Genomic DNA, 23576 nt, shown 5'->3' on the forward strand with positions numbered 1-23576 from the left:
CCCCACGGCTACCACCACTTTCTTGCTGTAGGGAAGACTGTTAAAGTTGTCCTTAGCTTTTCATGGGGCTAGGGGGGGATTGGAATGAGTTTCCCACTCTCTGAGTTCAGCTTTGGTCTGTGAATGCCCCAGCCCTCAGAGATGACCCCAAGTCTACTAGAAGCCTGGGATCAAAACACCCAGGCGTCTTGGGACTTGGCAGGACAGTACAGAATTGATCCATGCCACCTGTCATAGGACAGGTGGGGACTTCAGAAGTGCTAGGCTTGACAGACACAAGTGGAAGGAGGTGGGTGTAATCATGGTCCTGAGAGACCTCGGATTAGGAATGAGGAGATGTCTTGTGGTTCCTGCCCCTGCCCAATCAGTAGGGCTTTGTGCTTTCTTGGGAGGAGGGTGCAGCAGACTCTGAGTTGGGTCAGAGATGGTTAGTAGCCTACAGAAACTTCTCTATTGGCCCAGGTGTGCTCAGATGGTAGATCAGCTCGGGGCTGGCCAGAGCTCTGTCAGGGTCCTCTGCCTTCACATGTTCTCTGACCAGTAGCCTGTTCCAAGGACTCTGCTGGACTCCACTGCCACTCTGTGTTCTCACTTCTCCTCCTTGCTCCACTGTGACTCAAATCCTTCGCTGGGTCCCCAGCCCCCATAGACACCTGGTCACTGACCAGGTCCCTGTCAGATCTACTCATTCACTAACCAATTCTGGGGTCGTCTCTGTGCTGGATGGACATTGGCTATAATACACATACCAGTAATATGTCCAGGCTAGTAAAAACCAAAGGATATCAGGAAAGGACTTGGTATACTGTGTTGGAGCCCCATGGCACCCCCTGATTATGTCAACCCTTGTTCACCTGGGGTGAACCCTTGAAAACCTGAGTACTGGACTTGACTTATTCAGACCCTAACTTCTGTGCTCTGGATCCAGCCATATGCAGGACCACAGAAACACCAGGAGACACCCCATGGACCTCTTTAATTGATACAGAAGGGTAAGGCCTGAGGTTTGATCCCCAGAAACACACACACACACATACACACACACACACACACACACACACACACACACACACACACACACACAGACACACACACACACACACACACACACACACACACACACACACACACACACCCCAAAAGAAACAGACTGAGGCAGGGCTGGAATTCTAACCCAGATTTTCTCTGCTCTACTATGGAAGTAGCTCAGGGCTTTAACTCTTGGGGCTGACTTGGGAGGTTAACTGTCACACCAGATGTTCTTAAATTTTCTAGATAACCCACTTGGGTTTCTATGAATTCCTGGCACATGGAAATCCTTTGAGCTCTCCTTGGCCAGCCCTGAGTCTGGCTTCTAGGCATGGAGGCATTGAACCTGACTAAGCACATTTACCTGGTGCAGGACCCTGAGATATCTTACTTTACCATCCTGGTGCAGCACCTGAGATATCTCACTTCACCATCTGCCAAACCTGCCCCAATTTGAATCCTGCCAGGGCTGTGACCTTAGAGCAAGTTGCTTTTTTGAGTTTTGAATTGGGATTATTATTTTTCCCCTACAGTCTTCATTCATTCATTCATTCATTCATTCATTCATACGTGCATGCATTTGGTGTTTGTGAGTTGTGCGTGTGTGAGTGCACATGTACCATGGTGCACATGTCAGAAGACAACTCTGATATTATCTTGGTCCTCATCTCCCCCCTTGTTTGAGGCAGAGTCTCTCATTGTCCATTGATACATAGGCCAGGCAAGCTTCTGAGAGTTCTCCCATTGCTGCCTCCCACCTTCCTACTAGGAGACTAGGGATTACAGGCATGGATTACCAGATCAAACTTTATAAGATTTCTGTGGTTCTAGACTCAGGTCATCAGACTTTCACATGAAGTCCTTTACCCACAAAGCAATCTCTGCCATACTTGTTTTAAAAAAACATGTGATCTTATCATACATTTTAAAGTGTAGAATTATGGTTGTGTTAGGTACACTCACACTACCATGAAACCAATCTACAAACATTTTGCATCTTGCAAAACAAATGCTGCATCCACTGAATAATTCTCTCTTTCTCCTGCCCCTAGACTGTGGGCATCAGTATTCCACCTTCTGCCTCTGTGGATCTGACTCCTCTGGAGATTTTCTGTAAATGGAGTCAGCATATTCATCTTCTAGTGACTGGCTTGTTTCACTTAATATAATGTCAGTATCCATCCACGTTGTAAGATGACAGGATTTCCCTTTTAAGGTTTAGTAATATTCTGATGTATGCATAACACCCATTCACTGGAGACAGACATGGGTTACTGGTACCTGTTGATGCTTATGCAAATATCTCTTGGAGACCCTGCATAGAGTCCTTTTAATAAATGACCATTAGTAAGTTTGCTCATATGGTAGAGTTTTTTGTTTGTTAGAGGATCCTCCATACTTTTTTCATGGTGGCTGTATCATTTTAAAGTTCTACCAACAACACCCCAGGGTTCCAACTTTGCTGCCTCTTGGCCAAAATTATTTTTCTGGTTTTGGTAATAACCATTCTAAGAGACGTGAGGTGTTTGCTCCCTGAGCTTTGATCTGTGTCCTGAGTAGTGATCTGGGGTCTTCTTACCTTCTCACTGCATGTTTCTGTGTATCCTGCTCTTACCAAGGGTGTTCTAAGGAGCTGTGTTCCACCATAGTTGCTGATAGGCTTCTTGTTGCTGGCCTAAATAGTTTCAAACAGCCTTTACATAATCCCGTGGTGCCCATGGCCTCTGCCCCTCCTTTCTCAGAAGAGTTGTACCCCTAACTAATAACCAAACTCATGATGAGATCTGTGACTCAAGCCGAACCCTAGAACTCTGACTTGAGTCCCCTCTTGTGCTTCTGCTGCCTAAGCTCCAGGACCGCTCTTTCCTGGTGGCTTCCGAGCTTTTTCTTAAAGCCACTGCTTGCCTACCCAGCTTGTTGAGCCTCCCTGGCACTGCACAAACATCTCTTGGCTCCAAGACAGTAGCTGGTGGCTCTGTAGGGGGTGGTGATTTCAAGGCATCCAACCAGAGGCCTGAGTGAAAGCTTACAACAGTAAAGAATCCAGCTGGGGCAGAGGTAAGGGGCTATATTCAAGGCATTCAAGGGGACTCTCAAACCTCAAGCTTGCCCCCCCCCCCCATCACTCCATTTGGCTGGCTTCCCTCTCCCTCCTACACTCACTCGCACACCCTGGCAATGATCCAATGGCAGCTCAGGAATGTCGAGTGATGCCTCTCCCTTTCCAAGTGGTCTGAGAGGCCTCAGCTGCCTGGATTTGGGGATTTGGGGATGGACAATGGATTGTCAAGCTCCCCTAACCCCTGACTCCCTGCAAGTTGCAAGTTCTCCAGGGTCAGAGATCAGAGAAACAAAGTGGCCTAGGGATGACCCCAAGACCTTCAGAGAACTTAAGTGGGAAGCTGTTTGTGTGGGAGGTGGAGAGAGGTCACTCATAGTTTAGGCTTTATGGGAACACACAGCTAGATACAGGTGGAAAGAGTCCCATACCACCTGTAGACTCCATACTGGACTGAAGTGGCCAGAGAGGGCAGCATGATTAGGGCTTTGTCCTTGGTTTATCTCCTCAATCTGCCCAGCCTCCACTTTGGTGTCTCTCCTGGCTAGGACACAGAGATTTAACTTAACCCACCCCTAACTGCCTCCCATATCTGAGTCCAGGCCAAGCCCCCAGGAAAGGAACCTTTGAATGGTTCTTGAGCCAGCCACATCTTAATACTGAGAGGTGCTGAGAATGGAGCAAGGACCACACCCTATGGGCATCCAAGTTTGGATACAAGAGGTGTATTCTCTAGGAAGAGTAGGCTTTCTCTGTCCCAGTCTTCACTGTGACCATGTGGGGGCAGCAGCACCTGCCGTCCTCTTTTGGTCAGGGCTCCTGTATCCTCAGGTGTGCAGGAAAAAAGCATGTTACAAGATTTTGAAGAGCCTCCATAGAAAGGGATTAAACACCTCCTGTTTTTGTGGCAACATCTTGGGCCTGTTGGTCCTGGCTAAGCAAAGCAAGAGTTCCTCAAACTAGAGAGAACCAAGAGGCTCCTTTCTTTGAGCTCTGGTCTGCCTGTGACACATATATCTCTGTGAGTTCTGCAGCCTAAGATAAAACAGCAGTAGGTTGGACATGTTCAGAAAATAATTCTGAAAATTTCCAAAATGTAAGACTGAGATGTGACACAATCCTCACACTCCATGTATGTATGTATGTATGTATGTATGTATGTACTCATGTACTCTAGTGTGTATGTAGGCTGGCCCTGATATTACCTCTCCTCATTTCACAGGTCCCAGGTATCTCGCCAACATTCTTCAGAGTGTTGCTCACCTCCCCGTTTTTTCCTTGTCCTTCCTATTTAGCCTGTAATAGTTGCATCTGGACTGAATGCTTTCAGCCTTTTAAGTCTTATTGTTCCCTAAACAATGCAGTGAACAGTTATCCATTGAGCATTTACATCACATTAGACATTATGAGGAAGTCAGAGATGGTTTAAAGTGTATGGGGGGATGTGTGAAGGTTACATGCATATACTGTTTTAGGTAGACAAGAAGCACAGGTTGATTTTGGTATCCACAGGGGTGCCTTAGAGATCAGTTCACCTACAAATCCTTAGGTAGACCAAGAGGAAATGTTAGCATGTTGGAAAAAATTACACTTTAGGGTTCTGAAAATATTTTCTCCTAACGAGAAGATCTGTCTCACCTTTCTGCCCTAAGTCACACTAGGGTGGTGTGTGGGAGTCTGTTTTAACTAACCCTCTAGGAAGTTCGGATGGACCTTAAAGTTTGCCAGTTGTGAAAGCTTTAACTTTTAAGAAACTGATGTCTATTTCAAAGTAACATCGTACAATTGGGATCATAGTTACACTCTCAAGAGGATTTGGATTTAATAAGTCAAAAATGCAACACCATGAAGGAGAACTGGGAAGTGGTAACAAGCAAGCCACCATTGCAGACTGGACCATTCTTTCATCTCATGAACCGCAGACCTCCAAGCAGCAGTGTCTGCTGCTCCTCCTGCAGTGGCCAACCTGGGCATCCCCAATCCTGTGTGCAGCCAGGACAAGAGGCCATCTGTACCAGCAGATTGCTTTAGATGGCTTCATGTGGATGTTGAGGGTTTGCTGGGGGGGGGGGGGCGGGCGGAGATGAGGTCCATTGTTTGGAGGCCGTTGACAAGTCACCCCGAGGTAGTGTCCTCATTTCTAGCCACCTGGGATGCATGGCTAAAGACCTGTGACGTTCCTAACTACATTTCTCAGCCTTTCAGGGCTCAGACTTGGGCTCGTGTCGGGCCCCTGGGGGTGCGCCTGTGCGCAGCGGCCTGCAGGACTCCCGTGCACGCTGGGTCCCCATCCCCCGCCTTCTCGGTTGAGCCCAGAGTCCGAGAAACTGGGGGGCGGGACAGTGCCCCGGGGGCAGGGCCGGGCGTGGTGGCCCCAGGCCCTCGCGGGTGGGGCAAGCCCCTTCGCGACACCGCCCTCTCCGGGCAGCCAATAGATGTGGAGGCGCCGCGCCTGGATTGGAGCGGGAGCGGGACTGGCCAGCGCGGGGGCCGGGACGAGGGGCGGGCGAGGCGAGCGCTGTCAGCGCGGTTATAAGGGAGGGAAAAGTTCCCTGCGCGGAGAGCCGGGCAGGCGCACGCTCGTACGGCGGCCGCAGCGGCAGGGCGGGGCCGGCAGGCGGGTGGAGGAGGAAGACCCCCGATTGCGACCTCGCCTCCCTCGGTGTCTCTCTTAGACCTCAGCCACGTACCGTGGCCCAGAGGACTTGTGCACAGCGGCCATGGGTGGCGTCGGGGAGCCCGGCGGGGGTCCCGGGTCGCGGGAGGGGCCCGCACCGCTGGGGGCGCCCCTGCCCATCTTCCGCTGGGAGCAGATCCGCCAGCATGACCTACCAGGCGACAAGTGGCTGGTCATCGAGCGCCGTGTCTACGACATCAGCCGCTGGGCACAGCGGCACCCAGGGGGTAGCCGCCTCATCGGCCACCACGGTGCGGAGGACGCCACGGTAAGCTAACCCACAGCCGGCGGGGTGGAGCCTGGCGCTAGCGGTGGAGAGGGAGACGTGGTTCATAGGCTTGGAGTCTTATTCCACCTGCGGACCGTAGCATCCTTTTTGCTCTTTCTGACCTTTGACCCCTACTCCCTGGCTCCAGAGTTCAGATGGAGCCTGGGGTAAGGAGGTCTCTTTCTTGCACGGAGGACCAGCTGTTGGGTCAGTCTGTGCAATAAATAGGTCTCAGAGAGGAATGGGCCCACGGAGGTGGGTGTGCCGTGAGGGGCAGATTCTTCCCTAGGTTAGTACCCATTGTACTGAGGGTTTCATCTCTGCTCTGAGTCCCTCAGAGTATTATCTGGTGATTCCAAGAGCCAGGGGCAGGGCTGGGTCCCTAGCGATAGGCATGTGCCATCAGAGACTGGGGGCTGGGCAGCAGAGCTTGGGCAGGGCCTGGAGGTCTGTGGCTTATCCAGCACTTGTGTGGACTGTTCTGAGGGCCAGTGACTCACCTCTGCTGGGCTGGCAGCTACACGTGGGAAGACTTTGCCAGGCTGGGTGGGCCTCTATGGGAAGCACAGTCACCCCAGGCACGGACTGGCCCCTGGGGACTCTGGCTTCCCATTCTCAGTCCATGTCTAGACAAGGAGGGATGTGACTGGCCTGAAGGACTATCTGGCTGGAGCCCAGTGGTGAAGCAATTTCCCAGACCCTTCCTCCCTCAATCCCACTCCATGGACAAAGGTTGAGGCTATGATGCTCTGCCCTCTACTATCCAAAATTGTAGGTTAGTCACATTGGGTACCTGGAAGATCTTTAAGACTGGAGGGAATGATTCTCTAGTGGAAGAACTTGGTGGCAGCAAAGGAGATTCTCTGTCTCAGGACTGTCACTGTCCCTCTCCTCCCAGACTCACTCCAGGCAACTGAGAGGGATAAGAATGAGAAGGTTCCTGAAAAATCATCAACCTGTGGGCCATAGTGTGTGTGTGTGTGTGTGTGTGTGAGAGAGAGAGAGAGAGAGAGAGAGAGAGAGAGAGAGAGAGAGAGAGAGAGAGACAGAGAGAGAGAGAGAGAGAGAGAGAGAGAGAGAGAGAGAGAGAGATTCTCCTCCTTTCTACCAGAGCATCATGGGCATGAGGTGCTGTAGCCCCTCCCACTAAGACCTGACAACCCTGTGAGGACTATGTTGTAGCGTAGGACAGGATGCTGGGCAGGAGAGGAGGACAGCCGAGAGCACTGATTGCTTTGTCTTGCTCAGGGCCAGGCCTGCACAGGAGGCCCGCCTACATGGGATTCCTAACTTTATATTTAGCTCAGTGCCCTGAGACCTCCATCTAATGGGTCCTCTATAGCCACCATTTTGATTCACAGCCAGTAGGCTCTGTTAGGCAAACCTCTTTCTGCATCTTGTAGCAGGGTTCTGGCTCTGCCATTGAAGGCACTCAAAGGTAACTCCTCTGAACTTTAGCTTCCTCATTGGTCAGGTGGGGAGAGCTAGACTATACAGCAAGCCAGCCAAGGGCAAGACCACACCTTCTCAACCATGTTGCTGTGTTGTAGTTGTCTATTCAGTAACTGTTCTTTAGGGTATATGTACGCAGGCTAGAGAGTGCAGTCGGACAGTCACAACATTCCCAAGCCTTTTCTGGGCAAGCTTGTCTATCTCTGACCCTGCCTGTAATAGGAAGAGGTTGCTATAGGCTCCAGACATTTGGGTAGAGTTGCCAAAAATACCTGGTGTACTCAAGCCTAAGGGTTGGGAGGGGTCTGGGTTCAGAAGACCCTAGGCTTTGTCTGTGATGGACCCACAAGAAATACTAGGGGTTGAACCAATCCAGTGCCCCATGTGGTCAAATCTAGATGCCGGGTATCCCAACCCAGATCCTGGAGCTCAGGTTAGAGGTGGGATGTGGCTGCCCACTTGCATCAGCCCTGCCACCCATCAGCTGTTCTCATGTCCAGGCCACAGAAGCCTTCCTGCCAGGAAATTCCCAGAGTTCTTGTGTCATGAAGTCAGCTTGTGGCCATCCTGGGATACAGAGCTGGTGCCCTAGGGAGAGTACTCTGGGCCCTGGGCCAGGTTTGTCTAAGAGTCATAGGCAACCCTGAAATGAGAAGAGGCAGCCAGAGAGGTCCATCCCCTGCTGGTCATAAATATGTGAGAGTCATATACCAACTACCTACTATGTGATAGATTCTAAATTCAATGCTTATTGATACTGTTTCTTAATCCTCAGGATACCTACCAGCAAGGCAGTTTGCTATTGCTATCCCACCTTACAGATGAGAAAAGAGATTCAAAGAAACAATGCAACTTGAAACAGTGGCTGGCAGCTGTGGGGCTTGAATGCACAGCCATACTCTGCCCCATATTGGTTCCACATGGAACCCCCACATGGGATTCTCTGAATCCACCCAAGAGTACCTCCTGTGTGCTCCTCACCCCCTGCCTCTGCAGATGCAGCTGTGAACAAAACATTTTCAGGGAAAGAGTGTCCAACAGATGGATCAGCTAGAGCAAAGGCTCAGAGGTGGGAGCATCCCACCCATACCTAAGGAACACAGCATGGCTGCACTGGAGAGCAGTCATGGGGAGAGGGAGTCAAAAGGCAGACATGCCAAGCTCACTGGGTGTTTTTGTTCTTAGAAGGACTTTGGTTTTATTCTAAAGAAGGAGGAGATCCTGGGAAGGCAGAGCAGGGAAACCAAAGGGGTCTGTTGTATGTTTAAAAGGATCTCAAAAGGGCAGGATAGAACTTAGTTAGTAGACTGCTTGCTAGTGTTCATGATGCCCTAGGTTCCATCCCTAATGCTGCATAAACTTGGATGTGGTGGCATCTACTTGTAACTCCTGCAATTATGAGACACAGAGGACATGGAGCTTAAGGTCACCCTAAGTATGAGGTAAGTTTGAGCCCAGCCTGGATACATAGGACCTTGTCAAATAAAAGGATCCTTGGGGCTAGAGAGACTGCTCAGAGGTTGAGTTCATGCTGCTCTTACATTCCCAGCACCCACGTTGTGTGGATCACACCCCTTTGTAACTCAAGCTTCAGGAGAGTCACCATCTCTGGCCTCTGTGTGCACTGTCATTCATGTAGACATATTTCCCCCCAACACACACACACATACACACACACACACACACACACTCTCACACACACACTCACTCACCTTTTAAAAGAGCAAAGGCTTTAAGGTAAGCAGATTAAGGCAAGCAAGATGGGGACCTGCCCTCTCCTTGGGGAGAAAGTTCAGAACAAGTAACAGTGTAACTTGCCTCCAGTTACATGTGAATGTGGCCAGGGTAGAAGGTCAGAGCTATGTGAATACTAGGAGAGGACATTAGAATTAGCTCATAAGCTAAGATTATGGTGAAGTAGTAGAGTGCTGGCAGAACATACTCAGGGCTCTGGGTTCAATCCCCAGGAGTGAAAGTTTTTAAAAAGGAGCAAAACAACCCATTGAGGCCGGCATTATGGTGAAGCACTTGAGGGTGGAAGCAGGATCATGAGGAGTTGGTTATCATCCTCAGTTACACAGGAGGATGGAGCTGACTTGTCCACTGTAACTCTCCTTCCCCCTCAGTGTGACAGGGATAAGAGTTCTTTCATTTTGGGTTCACTGTGGGAATGGTGATGGGCACCTGGGTGGCTGGTTACCATGAGTAAAGAAGCCCTGTTCCAAACTGGTATGGTTATGGAGAAAGTGAGAAATTTCCCAGCAGTCCATGGTGCCCATTAGGCTGAAGCACTGTCAGCCCTAAAAGAATCCAAAACCCAGCAGATTTGAGCCCCTTGGCATCGACGTTTTGTGACCCCTTGGGAATGACCTGAGCTAGAAGTAGGGGTGGCCAGCACCACCATCAGAGGCTACGTTGTAGTAATTTCAGCCAACAGCTTGGTTTAGGCTCTGTTCTGAGAATTTTAGATGTACTAATTTACTTAATTTTTCTAACAGCCTTGTGAGGTTGGGTTCTGTGTAGTGTATAAATAAAGAGTTTGGAGCAGAAGATAAGCAATGCCGTGGCACCCTAAAAACAAGGCCTTCAGCCCTGGGCTTGGGGGGGAGGGTGTGTCTGAATGGGAGCTGAGAGGAATCAGGATTATGGACCAAGCTCTGAGGCTTGGGAGGCAGCATGGCCTCAACCACCCAGAACCAGTGCCCACACCCTGTTCCTACCAACCACACTGGCTGCTTTGAAAGTCCTACTTCAGTGAGTAGTCATTTTCTGGAGCCTGAGTGGGCATTTGTTTTGTTTTGTTCTGAGACAGAATCTCATTATGTGTCTCTGGCTGGCCCAGAACTCAGTATATACACTGCTTTGGCTTTGAACTCATTATGTACACCAAGCTGGTCTCAAACTCACAAAGTCCAATTGCCATCTCCCTCCTGAGTACTGAGGTTACATGTGCAAGCCACCACACCTGACTCTGGTCGCATTGTTTTACCTGTGTCTTCTGCAGGCCAAAGTGCTCACTCTCTCCCTGTGGGTAGGAGTCAGGACTGTGACTGGCAGGAATGTAGTGTGCAGAGCTGGGATTGATGGTGATCTCAGAATATCAGGCGGCTTCCCCCATCCTTTCCTGAGAGGGAAGGCTTCCCTTGGCCACCTTTGGGTTTCTGGTAAAAGAGCCAGGCTCCAGTGGTAAAGCCAGAGTTCAGTGGTAAAGAGAGGACCGTGTGCCAGAGGGCCGGGTCATTTTCAGGTCTTTGCTGAGCCAACAACATCTCTGAGGCCACCAGTTCTGGCTGGCAGATCAAACATATTCCCACCCTTCATCAGAACATCAGGGATGCTGAGGGGTCTGGAACAGCTTCCCTTGGGTTGGGTTTTGCTTCACAGACTAGAGCCATGGGTCCTGGTTACAGAGCTGTGTCCCTGCTTCCTTATCTTTGCCTCAGTTTTTCCATCTGCAAAGAGGGTTACAGATAACGTTTCCTCATTGGGCCTTTTGAAGGCAGTGCTGGGGAGAGGATGGCAATGAGCTCTTCCCATCTGTCCTCCATTTGGAGAGCAACAGAGGCAGAGATATCCTAGAGGTGTCCTTGGAGACCCTATGCCCACCTCTAGTAAAGGTGTAGATGGGCAGCAAGTGTAGCCTAGATCATCAGAGCTCCAACACCCCTCCCTGCTCCCCCACCTTCCTGGCTGATCTGGAATATTCTCCATTCTTTGGCTAGAAACCAGCACATCCTTCCTCTCCTCTCGTGCCTGGGGTAGAAGGAGGTTGGCTCCCCCAACCTCCACTCTTCCTGTTCATTAGCCTGAGACTCAGCTAGGTCTTGACCAAACATATTAGAGTTTTACTTCCTCATTCATACCCGCAGCCCATGGCTACCAGCAGCAGGTGCATAGCAGGGCTCTGGGGCACAGAGGAGAGCTGGTCAATGGGGCTCAGGTTAGCCATTAGGCCCCTTCTAAGAGCTTTACCCATTAAATCAGTTCTCCCAGCAGCCTGTGAGACATATGTTAACATCTTCCATCTTATTAAGAAGAAAATGTGGAGGGAAGAGGGGAGCAAGCCTGTCTGGGGGTTCTAAATGGAATCACAGTTCCATCTCTGCAGGAGGGCTGGCTCCAGACTATACCCCACCTCTCCAGACCACAGTCAGCTGCTACATGGAGCTCATAGTGAGGCTGGGGTCAGGATTTTGAGGTTTCCATATTCTGAGGGTGTGTGGGCATCACAGGGAGCAGATTCAAGTTCAAATCTCAGCTCTGCCACTGCAAACTCTTCCACTGGGACAGGTGTCTCAAGTAGGCTCACCGATGCTCACCTGAAAAATAGTTTACAGCCCTTCTCTGGGAGGTGGGGAGGGCTGGCTCTTGTCTACTTACTATCATCTGCATCTGAAAACTTGCTCCAAGCCAGGTATATCTGGAAACAGGGGCCACTGGAAACTTAGGGTTGCTATGCCATTTTATTTGTTTTGTTTCATTTTTTTAGATTAAAAATTATGTGTATGGGTGTTTTGCTTGCATGTATATATGTACATCACATGTATGCCTGGTACTTCTATGTGCACATGTGTGCAGAGGTCAGAAGAAGGTGTCAAATTCTTTGGGACTGTAGTTCCTGATGCTTGTGAGCCACCACACGTAGGTGCTGGAAACTCAACCTGGATCCTCTGCAAAACAAGCCATTGTTCTTAACCACTGAGCCATCTCTCTAGCCCATATGGCCTTTGACCCCAGCACTTTCTGTCCACTTTTATCTGAGACTTAATGAAAGGTTTTCGATTTCACTCATTTCGACTCTTCTAAAATGTGTCTGTTGGGTGAGATCACAAAGTTTGACACACATACCCCTTAACCTTTCTGAGTCTTTCCTTCTCCCTTACCTTGGTCCTTGATCCTAGAAAGGACTAGTCTAGAGCTTCTCAGCTTGTGGGTCGTGAACCCTTCGGGGGAGATAAATGACCCTTTCACAGGGGTCACATAAAACCACCGGGAAAACACAGATATTTACATTATGATTTATAACAGTAGCAAAATTACAGTTATGAAATAGCAATGAAAATAATTTTATGGTTGGGTCTCACCACAACATAAAGAACTAAATGAAAGGGTCACAGCATTAGGAAGGTTGAGAAGCACTGGACTAATCCATACGACCCAAGCTAGCATTCCAGGAAGTCGCTTGCTGGTACTCTGAGCCAGGGACCCACCTTGTGGGTGCTTCCTAATAACACAGTCTCTGTGTCCACCTGTTCCCAAGGCCCCAGCTTTCTGTCCAAGGGCCTAGGGCCACCTTTTTGTCCCCTTCCCACCAGCAGGAACCCTGATCTATACACTGTGGAAATTTCAGACCTGGTCCCAAGGTACTCATACCTGTCCTATCACTTTAGTGGGTTGAGCTGACTGAGACACCCTTGAGAGAGCCTGGTTCTGCTCACCTTCCTACGGTGCACACCTGTACAGGAGGCTGTATCTTTCATATGGTGTTCATATGGGCTAGTTCAGAGGCACATTTCTAAGAATCTGAATCTTTCTTGTTGACACAGTGGGGGGCTCTCTGTGTGTGAGAGGTTGGTGTGGGGAGGGAGGAAGGGAGGAGAAAGGTAGAGAGAGTCAGCAGGAGAGAGAAAGACTATGTCTGTCTGTCTGTCTGTCTGTCTGTCTTTCCATGCCCCAGGCTGTGTGCCCAGATGGAGAAGTTTCAAATCACCATAGCTTTAAGGAATTCTGGCATTGATATAGCAAGGAAGGACCTTGAGAGTATTATGCTATGTGAAACAGGCTAATCACTAAGGAACAGATGCTGTCTGACTCCATTTAAGTGAGGTTCCTGAAATAAGGCTAGATCCATGTGGAAGGAGAAGGAGGAGTTTAATGGGTATAGCATTTTATCTGGGGAAGAGGAGACAATTCTGGAGATAGATGGCCACACATCAGCAGGAAGGTCCTGTAACGTCCAGGACCTTACACCCAAGAGTGGTAAACCGAGGTGTGTTTTACAGCAAATGATAATGATGAAGATGACGGTGAAGGCTGAAGATGTAGCTCAGTTGGTAGCATGCTGCTTAGCACCTACAGATTCCTTAGGTTCAATCCCCAATAATGTACAGACCAATAGTGGTGATGCACACCTGTAATCCCAGCTCTCAGAGATGGACGAATCAGAAACTTAGCATCATCCTCAGCCATGTATTTACCTCAAGGCCATCCTGGCTGTGTGACCCTGTCTTAGAAACAAAGACTAGAGGCCACTGCAGAAGGATGAACTGGCTCAAAGTCACATGGAAATGGGGTCAGCAGAACCCCAAGATCCAATCCCCAGTGAGCCTGGGCCCACAGCTTCCTGTGAAACCCCATTCTTCTGTCTCTCTGCCCTTTTCCTGTGTCCCTGCCCCTCCTTCATCTCCAGAGGAAATGAGGGCTATGCTTTTATAACTCTCATTGCTTGATGAGCCCCAGGGAACCAGGCAGCCCGAGTTATTTTGGAAGCCACACCCTCCTAGCACCCTAGCCCCTGCCTTGGGTCACTGACCCTAGAGTAGACTAGACACAGCCTTTAAATAGTATCCTTCCTCCAAGAACTCCTCAGAAATGTCCCAGCAGTAACTATGGGGGTTACAGTCATTTTCAGCTTCATTTTATTTTTAAATTATTTTTATTTCTCTCTCACCTTCTCTTGCTCTCTCGCTCTCTCGCTCTCTCAGCTCTCTCACTTTCTCTCTCCCTCTCTCTCTCTTTCTGTGTGTGTGTGGTATGCATGTGGGTATGAGTATGAGGAGGGTTTTGAACCTGTTCTTTTACTCTCTACCCCATTACTAAGACAAGGTCTCATTGAATCTGGAGCCACACTGGTAGTCAGCAAGCTCCAGCCATCCTCCTGTCTCTGTCCTCTCCCAGTTCCTGCCCCAGGGCTGGGTTACACACTCATACAAATATGCCCAGATTTCTATCTGGGTAGTAGGGATTTGAACTCAGGTCACATGCTTTCCCAGCAAGTGCTCTTCCCATTGAGCCATCTTTTCAGCCTTTTATTGTTAATAGACGCTTAATAAGAGCCTTGTTCCTGGGGCTGGGGGCATTTCAGCAGCTGTCTCCACTGTACAGTAATCAGTGTGATTAGCTTGGTGACTACAGTGGGGTGACTGTATTAACATTATTTCTGTTTCAACCTACACAAGCTGCTGCAAGACAATAGGAGGCTCCTGTTCTTTGTCAGACTTCTGCAAAGGTATTTCCTTTTAGCACCTTGGAAGGGCCCTAAATGTCCTTTCCCAGGACCATGGGGACAATGCCATCCAGTCACCCTCTCTGCTTTTGAAGACGCAACAGTAAAAATCAGAAGAGCAGCTGTGACCAATAAATGGGCTAGATGTAATATCATATACAAACAATGAATGGTGTAAGTAAGGCACAAGAACAAGCCTGAAACAGGAAGGTCGAGGGACCTGCCCACCTTCTCCTCATCGGCTGTCTTCTCGACCTTGTGTGCCTTTTCCTGTATTTCTCCTTACCCCTGACCAATTATTATTGAAAGACACAGGAGTGTCAGGCTTTTCTATGCTTAAAGAAAATGATGCTATCTGATGAGAATGTACCTCAGTTGGTAGAGTGCTTAGCTATCACACACGGAGGTCCTGTGTTCAGTTGAGCACTCATGTGAACCGGGTGGGCGTGGTGGTGCATGCCTGTAGTTCCAGCACTAGGGCGATTGAGACAGGAGGATTCAAAGTCATTCTCTCTTGAGCTATTTAGTGACTTGAGGCCATCCTGGGCTATATGATACCCTGTCTCCAAAGATAAATGACTAATCAAGTAAGTGTGACTGCTTATATACCTTCCTTATGTGAACCCAAGAACTCAATGTGTATGACCCACCACTGACCCACCCCAAGTGGCCCCGAGGTCTCCAATGACGAGTCCTCACACACACGTTACCCACTGTTGTACTGGTGAGAATTGAATAAAGTTAACATCTGTGAGCCAAATCTTGTTTTATATGCTATAAAAAAAAAAATGGCTGTGGCACACAGAAAACTTTTCAGAAGGGCTAAGCCTATTCATGGATGGACTCAGTCTTTCTGGAGTTCTTTCAGGCATATTGAGAGGAGAAACCATGCCAGGGCATGGCAAGTGAGGGGTGTTAAACAGGGTACTTGGGCCTAGGAGGACTAGGGAGGGCTCACAGGTAAGGCTCACTCTCCTGGTCTTATGTTTATGACTGCCCAGTTGACTTTCTGTCTGTCTGTTCTGTCTGTCTATCGACAGCCCCACTTCCTTTTTTCTTTTTTTCTTTTTAAAATTTGGATTTATTCAACTTTTGTGTGTGAGTGCTTTGCCTGTATGTAACACATGCATGCTTAGTGCCCACAGAGGTGAGACGAGGGCATTGGATCCCTGAAACAGGAGTTTCTAGTGGTTAGGAACCAGCATATGGATGCTGGGAATCTGACCTAGGGCCTCTGCAAGAGCAACAAATGTTCTCTTATCCGCTGTGCCGCTGCCTTTGGAGCCCCTCAGTGGTGTCTTCACTCTGTTTCCTGTTGTTCTTCCTGGGTGCTACATAAGCTGTTCACTGACTCTCTGTTCTCCTTCAGGATGCCTTCCATGCCTTCCACCAAGATCTCCATTTTGTGCGAAAGTTCCTGAAACCCCTGTTGATTGGAGAGCTAGCCCCAGAGGAACCCAGCCAGGATGGAGCTCAGAATGTGAGGGAACAGCTGGAGGGCTTGGGGACATTGCCTGTTGTCAGTAGCAGCTTGTTCTGTATTACTATCGGGAGATGCAGGGTGGGACTGGGTCTGTATCCATCCCCCTTTGGGGCCACAGTCAAAGGTGAATTCATAGCAATGTTCTGTAGAAGCAAGGATTCTAAATCTGACTTAGCTAGGAACTTCTATGGATCCCCAGTGAGCTCTCTTTCTGCTCCAAATGCAGTGGAAACTCCCTCCTGCCTCCAGTTCTACAGTGAGGATATTTTTGAGTCTTAAAGGTTTCCTCTATTGGCTCTGATTTTTTCTGCTTATCACCCACCCCACATCTTTGGGGCCAGGGAGAGATTTAGCCACAAGCTAGTTCCCCAGGCCATACCCTGTCTGGTGTTATTGTTCCTCCATCTATCACCCAGCAATGGGAAGTGGGATGGCTTAAGGACACAATGGTAAGTTTTTGGGGGACTATGGCAGTCCCTGCTTCCTCATCTGCTGGACTGCTTCCCTGCCACAGGTCCAGCTGATCGAGGACTTCCGAGCCTTGCGCCAGGCAGCTGAGGACATGAAGCTGTTTGAAGCTGATACCACTTTCTTTGCACTCCTCCTGGGCCACATCCTGGCTATGGAGTTGTTGGCCTGGCTTATCATCTACCTCTTGGGCCCTGGCTGGGTGTCCAGTATCCTTGCTGCCCTCATCCTGGCCATCTCTCAGGTAACTCTAAGACTATGCAGCAGATGTGGAGTCTAGAACATGTGGAAACTCAGTTTTCTTATGAATGAAAGAAATGGATGGATGGATGAATGAGAAAGTGAAATGCTTTAGGCCCTTAAGACCCAGAATGCCACAGCTCTATGTGTGACAAGTCTTGTGTAGCTGAAGAAAAGGATGGTCCTTTGCTGCCTATCATGAAGGTCATGGTTAACACTCCTGCGACAAAAGACAGATTAGCAAGAGAAAAACTTAGGAAATTTATCTGATCATAGTCTTATGTGACACAGAAGCATGCAGATTAAAGAACAAAAGACAGAGTGAGCCATCTATTATTACTTTTTTTTAACATGTATGTTCTATGAAGCAGGAACAGCTTGTAGGAATGGGAGCAGACACGAAAGGTCTGTGTGATGGAAATAGAATGAAAGGGTCTAAGCAAGTGGAAACAGACTGGCTCAGAATCCTGGCAAGGCCTGTCTGCTCAGTGTCTTGACCTCATTCTGAGGCCTTCTTCCTTCCCAAGTGTGAGATGGAATGCTTTTTGAAATGCGTCTGATCAGCTCTTATCAGATGAGATAGCCCTTCTTCATGGTCAGCGCCAAAGCAAAAAGGGAAAATTAGAGCAGTGATTTTTAGGCCTTGAAGAAGAAGAGCCCTTGTGTCTATGTCCTGCTTCAGGTAGGGTAGAGAATTCTAGGTTCTGTTATTTGTCTTGGGGAATCCAGGGGGGCAGGAGACAGGACACTATGAGAAGAACAGAAAGTTTGCTTCTGAAGTCATTATTCAGAGGTATGAGGTTTCTGAGTCCTGACATTTGTATGCAGACACACCGCCAAACTCAATTGCATTGGTCCAGTTAAAGAGGCAGCTGGTTTCAATAGAGCATCAGTACTAGGTGAAGCACTAGCAGCAGGTTGACCTCTGGTGACAGAAGTGACTGGCTTCCGCCTCCACTCTTGACCTACCCCTCTCCCCAGGCCCAGTGCTGGTGTCTGCAACATGACCTCGGTCATGCTTCCATCTTCGCTAAGTCCAGGTGGAACCATGTGGCCCAGCAGTTCGTGATGGGGCAGCTGAAAGTGAGTGTGGAGCTGTGGGGGGGCATCTATACTGAGTCTGTTCAAGTATGTGAGTATCTGAGATCCCTTTTCCCCACAGGGTTTTTCTGCCCACTGGTGGAATTTCCGCCACTTTCAGCACCACGCCAAACCCAATATCTTCCACAAGGACCCAGATGTGACTGTCGCACCTGTCTTCCTCCTGGGGGAGTCATCTGTGGAGGTAGGTGGGATGGGACGTCACTACTCTCGAGAGAGGCCTGCAGCTAAGGGGACTTGGCAGGGACTGAGGCCTCACGATTGCTCTCCAGCTTACCCTGCGTTCTAGCTCTAGCTCCAGACCTTCCCCCATCTCCTAGCCACTTGGGGATGAGTGGCTCAGTGGCTAGAATCTAGAGTTGCCTTTGACCTTGGCCTCAGCCAGCCCCCTGATCTTGGCCTGGAGAGCTGTTCTCCCCAGCCGACGCCTGTCTCCACAGTATGGCAAGAAGAAACGCAGATACCTGCCCTACAACCACCAGCATCTATACTTCTTCCTGAGTGAGTACCTACTGGCCCTCTGGGGTGGGAACGTGGCAGGGTTAAGCCTCAGCCTATGCTGCCTACCTGAAGGTTCCCAGCCACCTTCTGCTCTGGCTGTCCTCTTTCCCACCCTCCATAGAGTCTCTCTGCCCTCAAGTCAGGGCTGTCTGGAGTCCTAGAGTATTTTGTAATTGCCTCTGCAAACAGGGACAGGGTAGGCTCAAGGGCAGGAATGTGTAAGGCTGGCTCCTTACCTACACAAGAAACAAGGGAAGTGGGAGACAGGGCCAAGAGCCAACCAGCAAGGGACTAAGTATGAATAGAGCCTTGTGGGAGCTGTGAGCTCAGCTCAGTGTGAGGTCAGCACTTACATCCTATGGGTGTTCCTCCTCTTCTCCACCCATGCCGCTTGGGTAGCCCATCCCTGTTCCTGCATGCCCTTATGCTCCCTTCTTGCAGTTGGCCCACCGCTGCTCACCTTGGTGAACTTTGAAGTTGAAAATCTGGCATACATGCTGGTGTGCATGCAATGGACGGTGAGTGGGTTCTGCTCAGGGCCCCAAGCATGTAGCTTTCTGGGAGAGGGATCCAGGGGACAGCGCTATCCATCCCTGAGTGTGAATGAGTGCACTGATGTGATCTGCACTCTCATCAGTGTGTGCTGTGGAAGACACCCCCCCCCCCCCAGGTAGATTCACTGGATTGACTGCCAGGCATCTGTGTCCCAAGCACAGGCTTCCCTAATGCACCCTTCAAGGTCACTGCCATGGTCAGTCCTACATGGTGATAAGGTGGGGACCCCTGTTCTTTTACTCAGCCATAGTTGCAGAAGCCCATTGAGTGGAAGAGCCCTGAATCAAATGAGAGCTGAATGAGCCCAGCTCTTCCTTCTGCCTCCCGGGTTCCCCAACCCATGGAGGCCACTCAACAATGCCTCTGTTCTCCTCATAGGACTTGCTGTGGGCTGCCAGTTTCTACTCCCGCTTCTTCTTGTCCTACTCTCCCTTCTATGGTGCCACTGGGACACTGCTCCTCTTTGTTGCTGTCAGGTATGGCCAGAATCAGAGTGACAGGGAGTGGGGAGGTCTCACACAGGTGGCAGGGGACCTGGACCACAGCCCTCCTTGTTCAGCCTGTTGTCCCTCTGCAGGATGGGTGGCAGTACCACCTCTTCAGGTAGCTGATGTACATAATCAAGCACTAGCAGAGTGGCCAGACCCTGGGGCTGGCAGGTCTGAGGGAAGAAGCTTGGCTTGGTCATGGCTCTGTGGGTAGCCCTCTTGAGAAAGGTTGGCATGGGCATAGCCTCACTAAGGACACTGGTCTATGAAATGTCTTTAAATGTCAAGGTGGGAGCAACTAGATACTCCCATGGTGTAGATGGGCCCAGGTCTGGGTTCAGCTTCCACTCTGAACTGGATGTGGAGCAGTACTGAAACCTTCCTCACAGGGTGCTGGAGAGCCACTGGTTCGTGTGGATCACACAGATGAACCACATTCCCAAGGAGATTGGCCATGAAAAGCATCGGGACTGGGCCAGCTCTCAGGTAGGTACTGTAGAACCTGGTGGGAGGATGTGCCAGCTGGGGAGTCATAGACTGGGAGGAATCAGGCCCTCCTGAGGCTGCCAGGTGGTGGGGTCATGGTTCTAAGCCAGCCTCTCTCACTTGTACCTCTCCTGACCCTGACAGCTGGCAGCCACCTGCAATGTGGAACCTTCGCTCTTCATTGACTGGTTCAGTGGGCACCTCAACTTCCAGATTGAGCACCAGTGAGTGTGGCCTCGAGGGCTTGCTGGGTACAGGGTGAGGCCAAAGCCAGGGCCCAGAACTCCCCTCTGTGGGGTCCCTGGAAGATGTGGCCTGGGTGAGGGGAGGCATCAGTGGGTTCCCTCTAGTAGTTCCATACTCAGATCTGGCCTGCCCTTTCAGCCTCTTTCCCACGATGCCAAGGCACAACTACCGGAGGGTAGCCCCCCTGGTCAAGGCATTCTGCGCCAAGCATGGCCTACACTACGAGGTGAAGCCCTTCCTCACTGCCCTGGTGGATATCATTGGGTAAGGCTGCACCTGGGCCCCTCAGGTTGCATGTTCTAGTCTCTTCCAAGGCTCCATACTGACTTCTGACTAGGTCAGCATCTTCTGTGCACCTTCCCTCAAAGGGGGCCCTTCCTAAGAGCTGACTTTCTAGAGCTTTCCTAATTAGCCAGTGCTCTCCTTTTTCCCCCAGTATAGAGCCCTACAAATATGGCAGTGAGTCAGACAGTCTAAGAGGTTCCTGTGTCCTGGGAGCTGGAGCCTATGTTCTAGATGAGGAAACAGAAAGCAATCAGCTGTAAGGCTGGGGAGATGTAGGTAGATAAAGTGCTTTCCTTATCATTGATGAGGTCCTGAGTTCAGATCCCCAGCACCCATGTAAAAATCCAGGAATGATAGCATGTGCCTGTAATCCCAGCACCGGGAGGCAGAAACAGGGATCCCTGGGACTTATTGGCCAGTGAGCTTCGAGTGTAGTGAGAGACAAACACATATACACATTCAGTAAGTGGGACGAGAGAGAATGTTAGTGGTTAAACAAACACTCGTCGTTTAACCAGTGAGTACATGACAGAAAGTGAGAACCATTTTAATAACATAACAAGAATGGAAACCGAGGGTGGAGGCAGGCAGAGTGTAGTATTGTTTATGGCATGGCAGGTGTAAAGTATGGCGAAGCTGATGTGTGAGCAGAGGCAAGCAGGGTGACAACTGGTCACTGGGTAGAGGGGACCTGGCTGAAGAGTATTCCAGACAGAGATCCTGCAGAGGCCCTGAGGCAGGAGTGTGCCGACTTGTGGGCCACTGAGTGGAAGAGAGACCACCTGGCTTTCAAATGTTGCAAAGATGCTCTAAGTAGACAGGCAGTCCAAGCAAGGGCGAAAGCAGAAACGGTAAAGCCAAAGTGCTTGTACTTGTCCAGGCGGGGGTGAGAGGGCTCAGCCTCAGGAGGAACCTTGGAAGTGGGAACAGAGGTTGGGTATTCGACCTGCAGCCATCTACATATTGTTCTTTCCCTGGTTTCTGTACTTGTCTTTGGCGTCCCGATGGAGCAGCTTCTGCGTCCCACGTTTTTGGGTTGCAGAGTCCAACAGGGAGAGGCAACAGGGAGAATCAGGTGAACGATGGCCAGGCCCACTGAGGCTCACAACTAGACTTGGCCACCTGCCACTTACCTCCTTGTTGCAGTCCAGATTCCACTCTGGCTAATGAGTACCTGGCCCCACACAGCTGCCTGTCCCGGGGTTGGGGGGTGGGAGCTCACAAGAATGTCTTCACTCAACACTCCTTATGGGACACAGGGAGCTACTAATACCTTCCAGTTGACTCCCTGATCCCCACCCCCACCTCTCAGGTCCTTGAAGAAGTCTGGCGACATCTGGCTGGATGCATACCTCCATCAATGAAGGCAGCACCCTCGTGGGTGGTGAAGGGGGTAAGGGTCCAGACTCCAGCAGTCACCAAGCCACTGGGCAAGATTGACAGCCGTCCTCACCCCCTGCTGGGGCAGCCTGTCTGCCTGCCTGCCGGGTCCTGCTGGCTTTCCTCAGTCCTCAGCTGGCTTTCCTCAGTCTGTTCAGGCACCCTATGGCCATGGCACATGTCCAACAGGACCAGGGGTGGAGGGAACATACTTAAAATGACACGGTGACCATAGCATGTTCTCCTAGAGCAAGAATTGGAGGAAAACTTGTTATTTTTTATATAAAAAGCAACCCAGACTCATGGAGCCAAGTGTTGGATTTTCATGGATTTTGGAGCCAAATCGGCTTCAGACTTGGGGGAGGGGGCATCAGTGTCAAGTTGGGATGGAATGTAAGGAGTTCCCCTCCACCCTGGGTGCTCTAGATCATGGAGGCAACATGGAGGCTCTACCCCATGGCTTGATCCTACACTGAGCAGCACGCCGGGGCGAGTTATGTATTCAAGGGCCTACGGTTAAGGATCACGCCTGCAGGAGCCTCTAGGTTCTGGGATGGGAGAGCCTGTATGTCTGTACTCGCTTCCTATAGCCCTCTATGCAGGATGGCCCAGTAGTGGAAGCTCTGTTAGACTTGGCATTGCATAACAGTTGTGCTGAATAGGCAGTGACTCAAGCGTGGCCGTCCTGTCCCTAAGTCCTTGGAACAGGGGCTAACCTCCCACTTGGCCTCAGGATCTTCACCTGGATAATGGGTACAGTTGACTGCACCTATCAACCTTTGAACAGCTCAAGGTGGAGATTTTGCTTTATCTTGATTCTCTCCCCAAAGATTTAAGGGTGTTCCTTTCTACTAAAGCTAAGCACTCCAGTCTGGGAGGGCATCCCTTCCCCAGTGGGGGGGAAAAAAAAAAAAATCAAACTCAGTGCTGTAGGCATACTAGGCAAGTACTCCACTACTGACCTAAACCCAAGTTTAGTGAGAAAGGAGAGGGGACATTGGACACTTTCAGCCCCAGCACCAACACCTCAAGGCACTAAGCTGGGCTACAGATCTTTAAAGAGGTCTCAGAAGCTTTAGGCTGTTGCAAACCCAGCAGAAATGCCAGACTTGGGATCTCCTGTAGGAGCTGAGGCCTCACCACCAGCTGTGTGGACTACCCCACCCTTTCTCCACTCCCTGTGACCTCCTTGCCTAGGGAAGTACCAGTAGGAGCCTCCTGGATAAAGCTAGGGAAACAGAGGTCACATCATCTGCTGGGCACCTACCTTGTTCTGTTCCATTTAGCTTCTGCCTCCCTCTCCCTGGGATTAGGTGGATGGGGATAAGTCAAGTATCTGCTAAGACTTAAGGTTGCTTGACCTCAAGAAAGGAATTCAAGCTCTCAAAGCCAAAGTATCACTTCCAAAGTGATGAGAAATAAAAAGGATGCCCTAAGAAGGCTCACAGCAGAAGGCTGGGCTCAGCAGTGAATTTAAAAGCTTTATGCATATGATCCCATGCCTCTGGGCTATTTGTTCCCCGAGACAAGCCCTTTGCTTTCTCTGGACTTTATTTTCTTCCTCAGGTAAGGACTGACGATCCCTTGAAAGATACTTCTAAGCCCTGTAAACATACTTGTAATCCTAGGTACT

General features: G+C 50.0%; 1 protein-coding gene across 1 annotated transcript; it reads left to right on the plus strand.

The window, feature by feature from the left end:
- Positions 1-5649: 5649 nt before the first annotated feature.
- Fads3 (fatty acid desaturase 3) lies at positions 5650-22250 on the plus strand. Its single transcript, XM_034500964.2, has 12 exons — positions 5650-6033; positions 16080-16190; positions 16708-16905; positions 17883-17984; positions 18064-18186; positions 18443-18503; positions 18945-19021; positions 19437-19534; positions 19936-20032; positions 20177-20256; positions 20417-20542; positions 21876-22250. Exons 1-12 carry the CDS (start codon positions 5809-5811, stop codon positions 21925-21927), a joined length of 1350 nt encoding a protein of 449 aa, XP_034356855.1. The 5' UTR covers positions 5650-5808; the 3' UTR covers positions 21928-22250.
- The last annotated feature ends 1326 nt before the right edge of the window (positions 22251-23576 follow it).

The sequence above is a fragment of the Arvicanthis niloticus genome, chromosome 1 (assembly GCF_011762505.2).
Source record: "Arvicanthis niloticus isolate mArvNil1 chromosome 1, mArvNil1.pat.X, whole genome shotgun sequence".
In the NCBI taxonomy this organism is placed as follows: domain Eukaryota; kingdom Metazoa; phylum Chordata; class Mammalia; order Rodentia; family Muridae; genus Arvicanthis; species Arvicanthis niloticus.

Bases quoted from the DNA above. Each gene is read 5' to 3' on its own strand.
- Fads3 (XM_034500964.2), top strand. From the start codon at position 5,809: ATGGGTGGCGTCGGGGAGCCCGGCGGGGGTCCCGGGTCGCGGGAGGGG. The intron at 18,187-18,442 runs GTAGGTGGGATG...CTGTCTCCACAG, and splicing joins TGGGGGAGTCATCTGTGGAG to TATGGCAAGAAGAAACGCAG. The intron at 19,022-19,436 runs GTGAGTGGGTTC...TTCTCCTCATAG, and splicing joins TGGTGTGCATGCAATGGACG to GACTTGCTGTGGGCTGCCAG.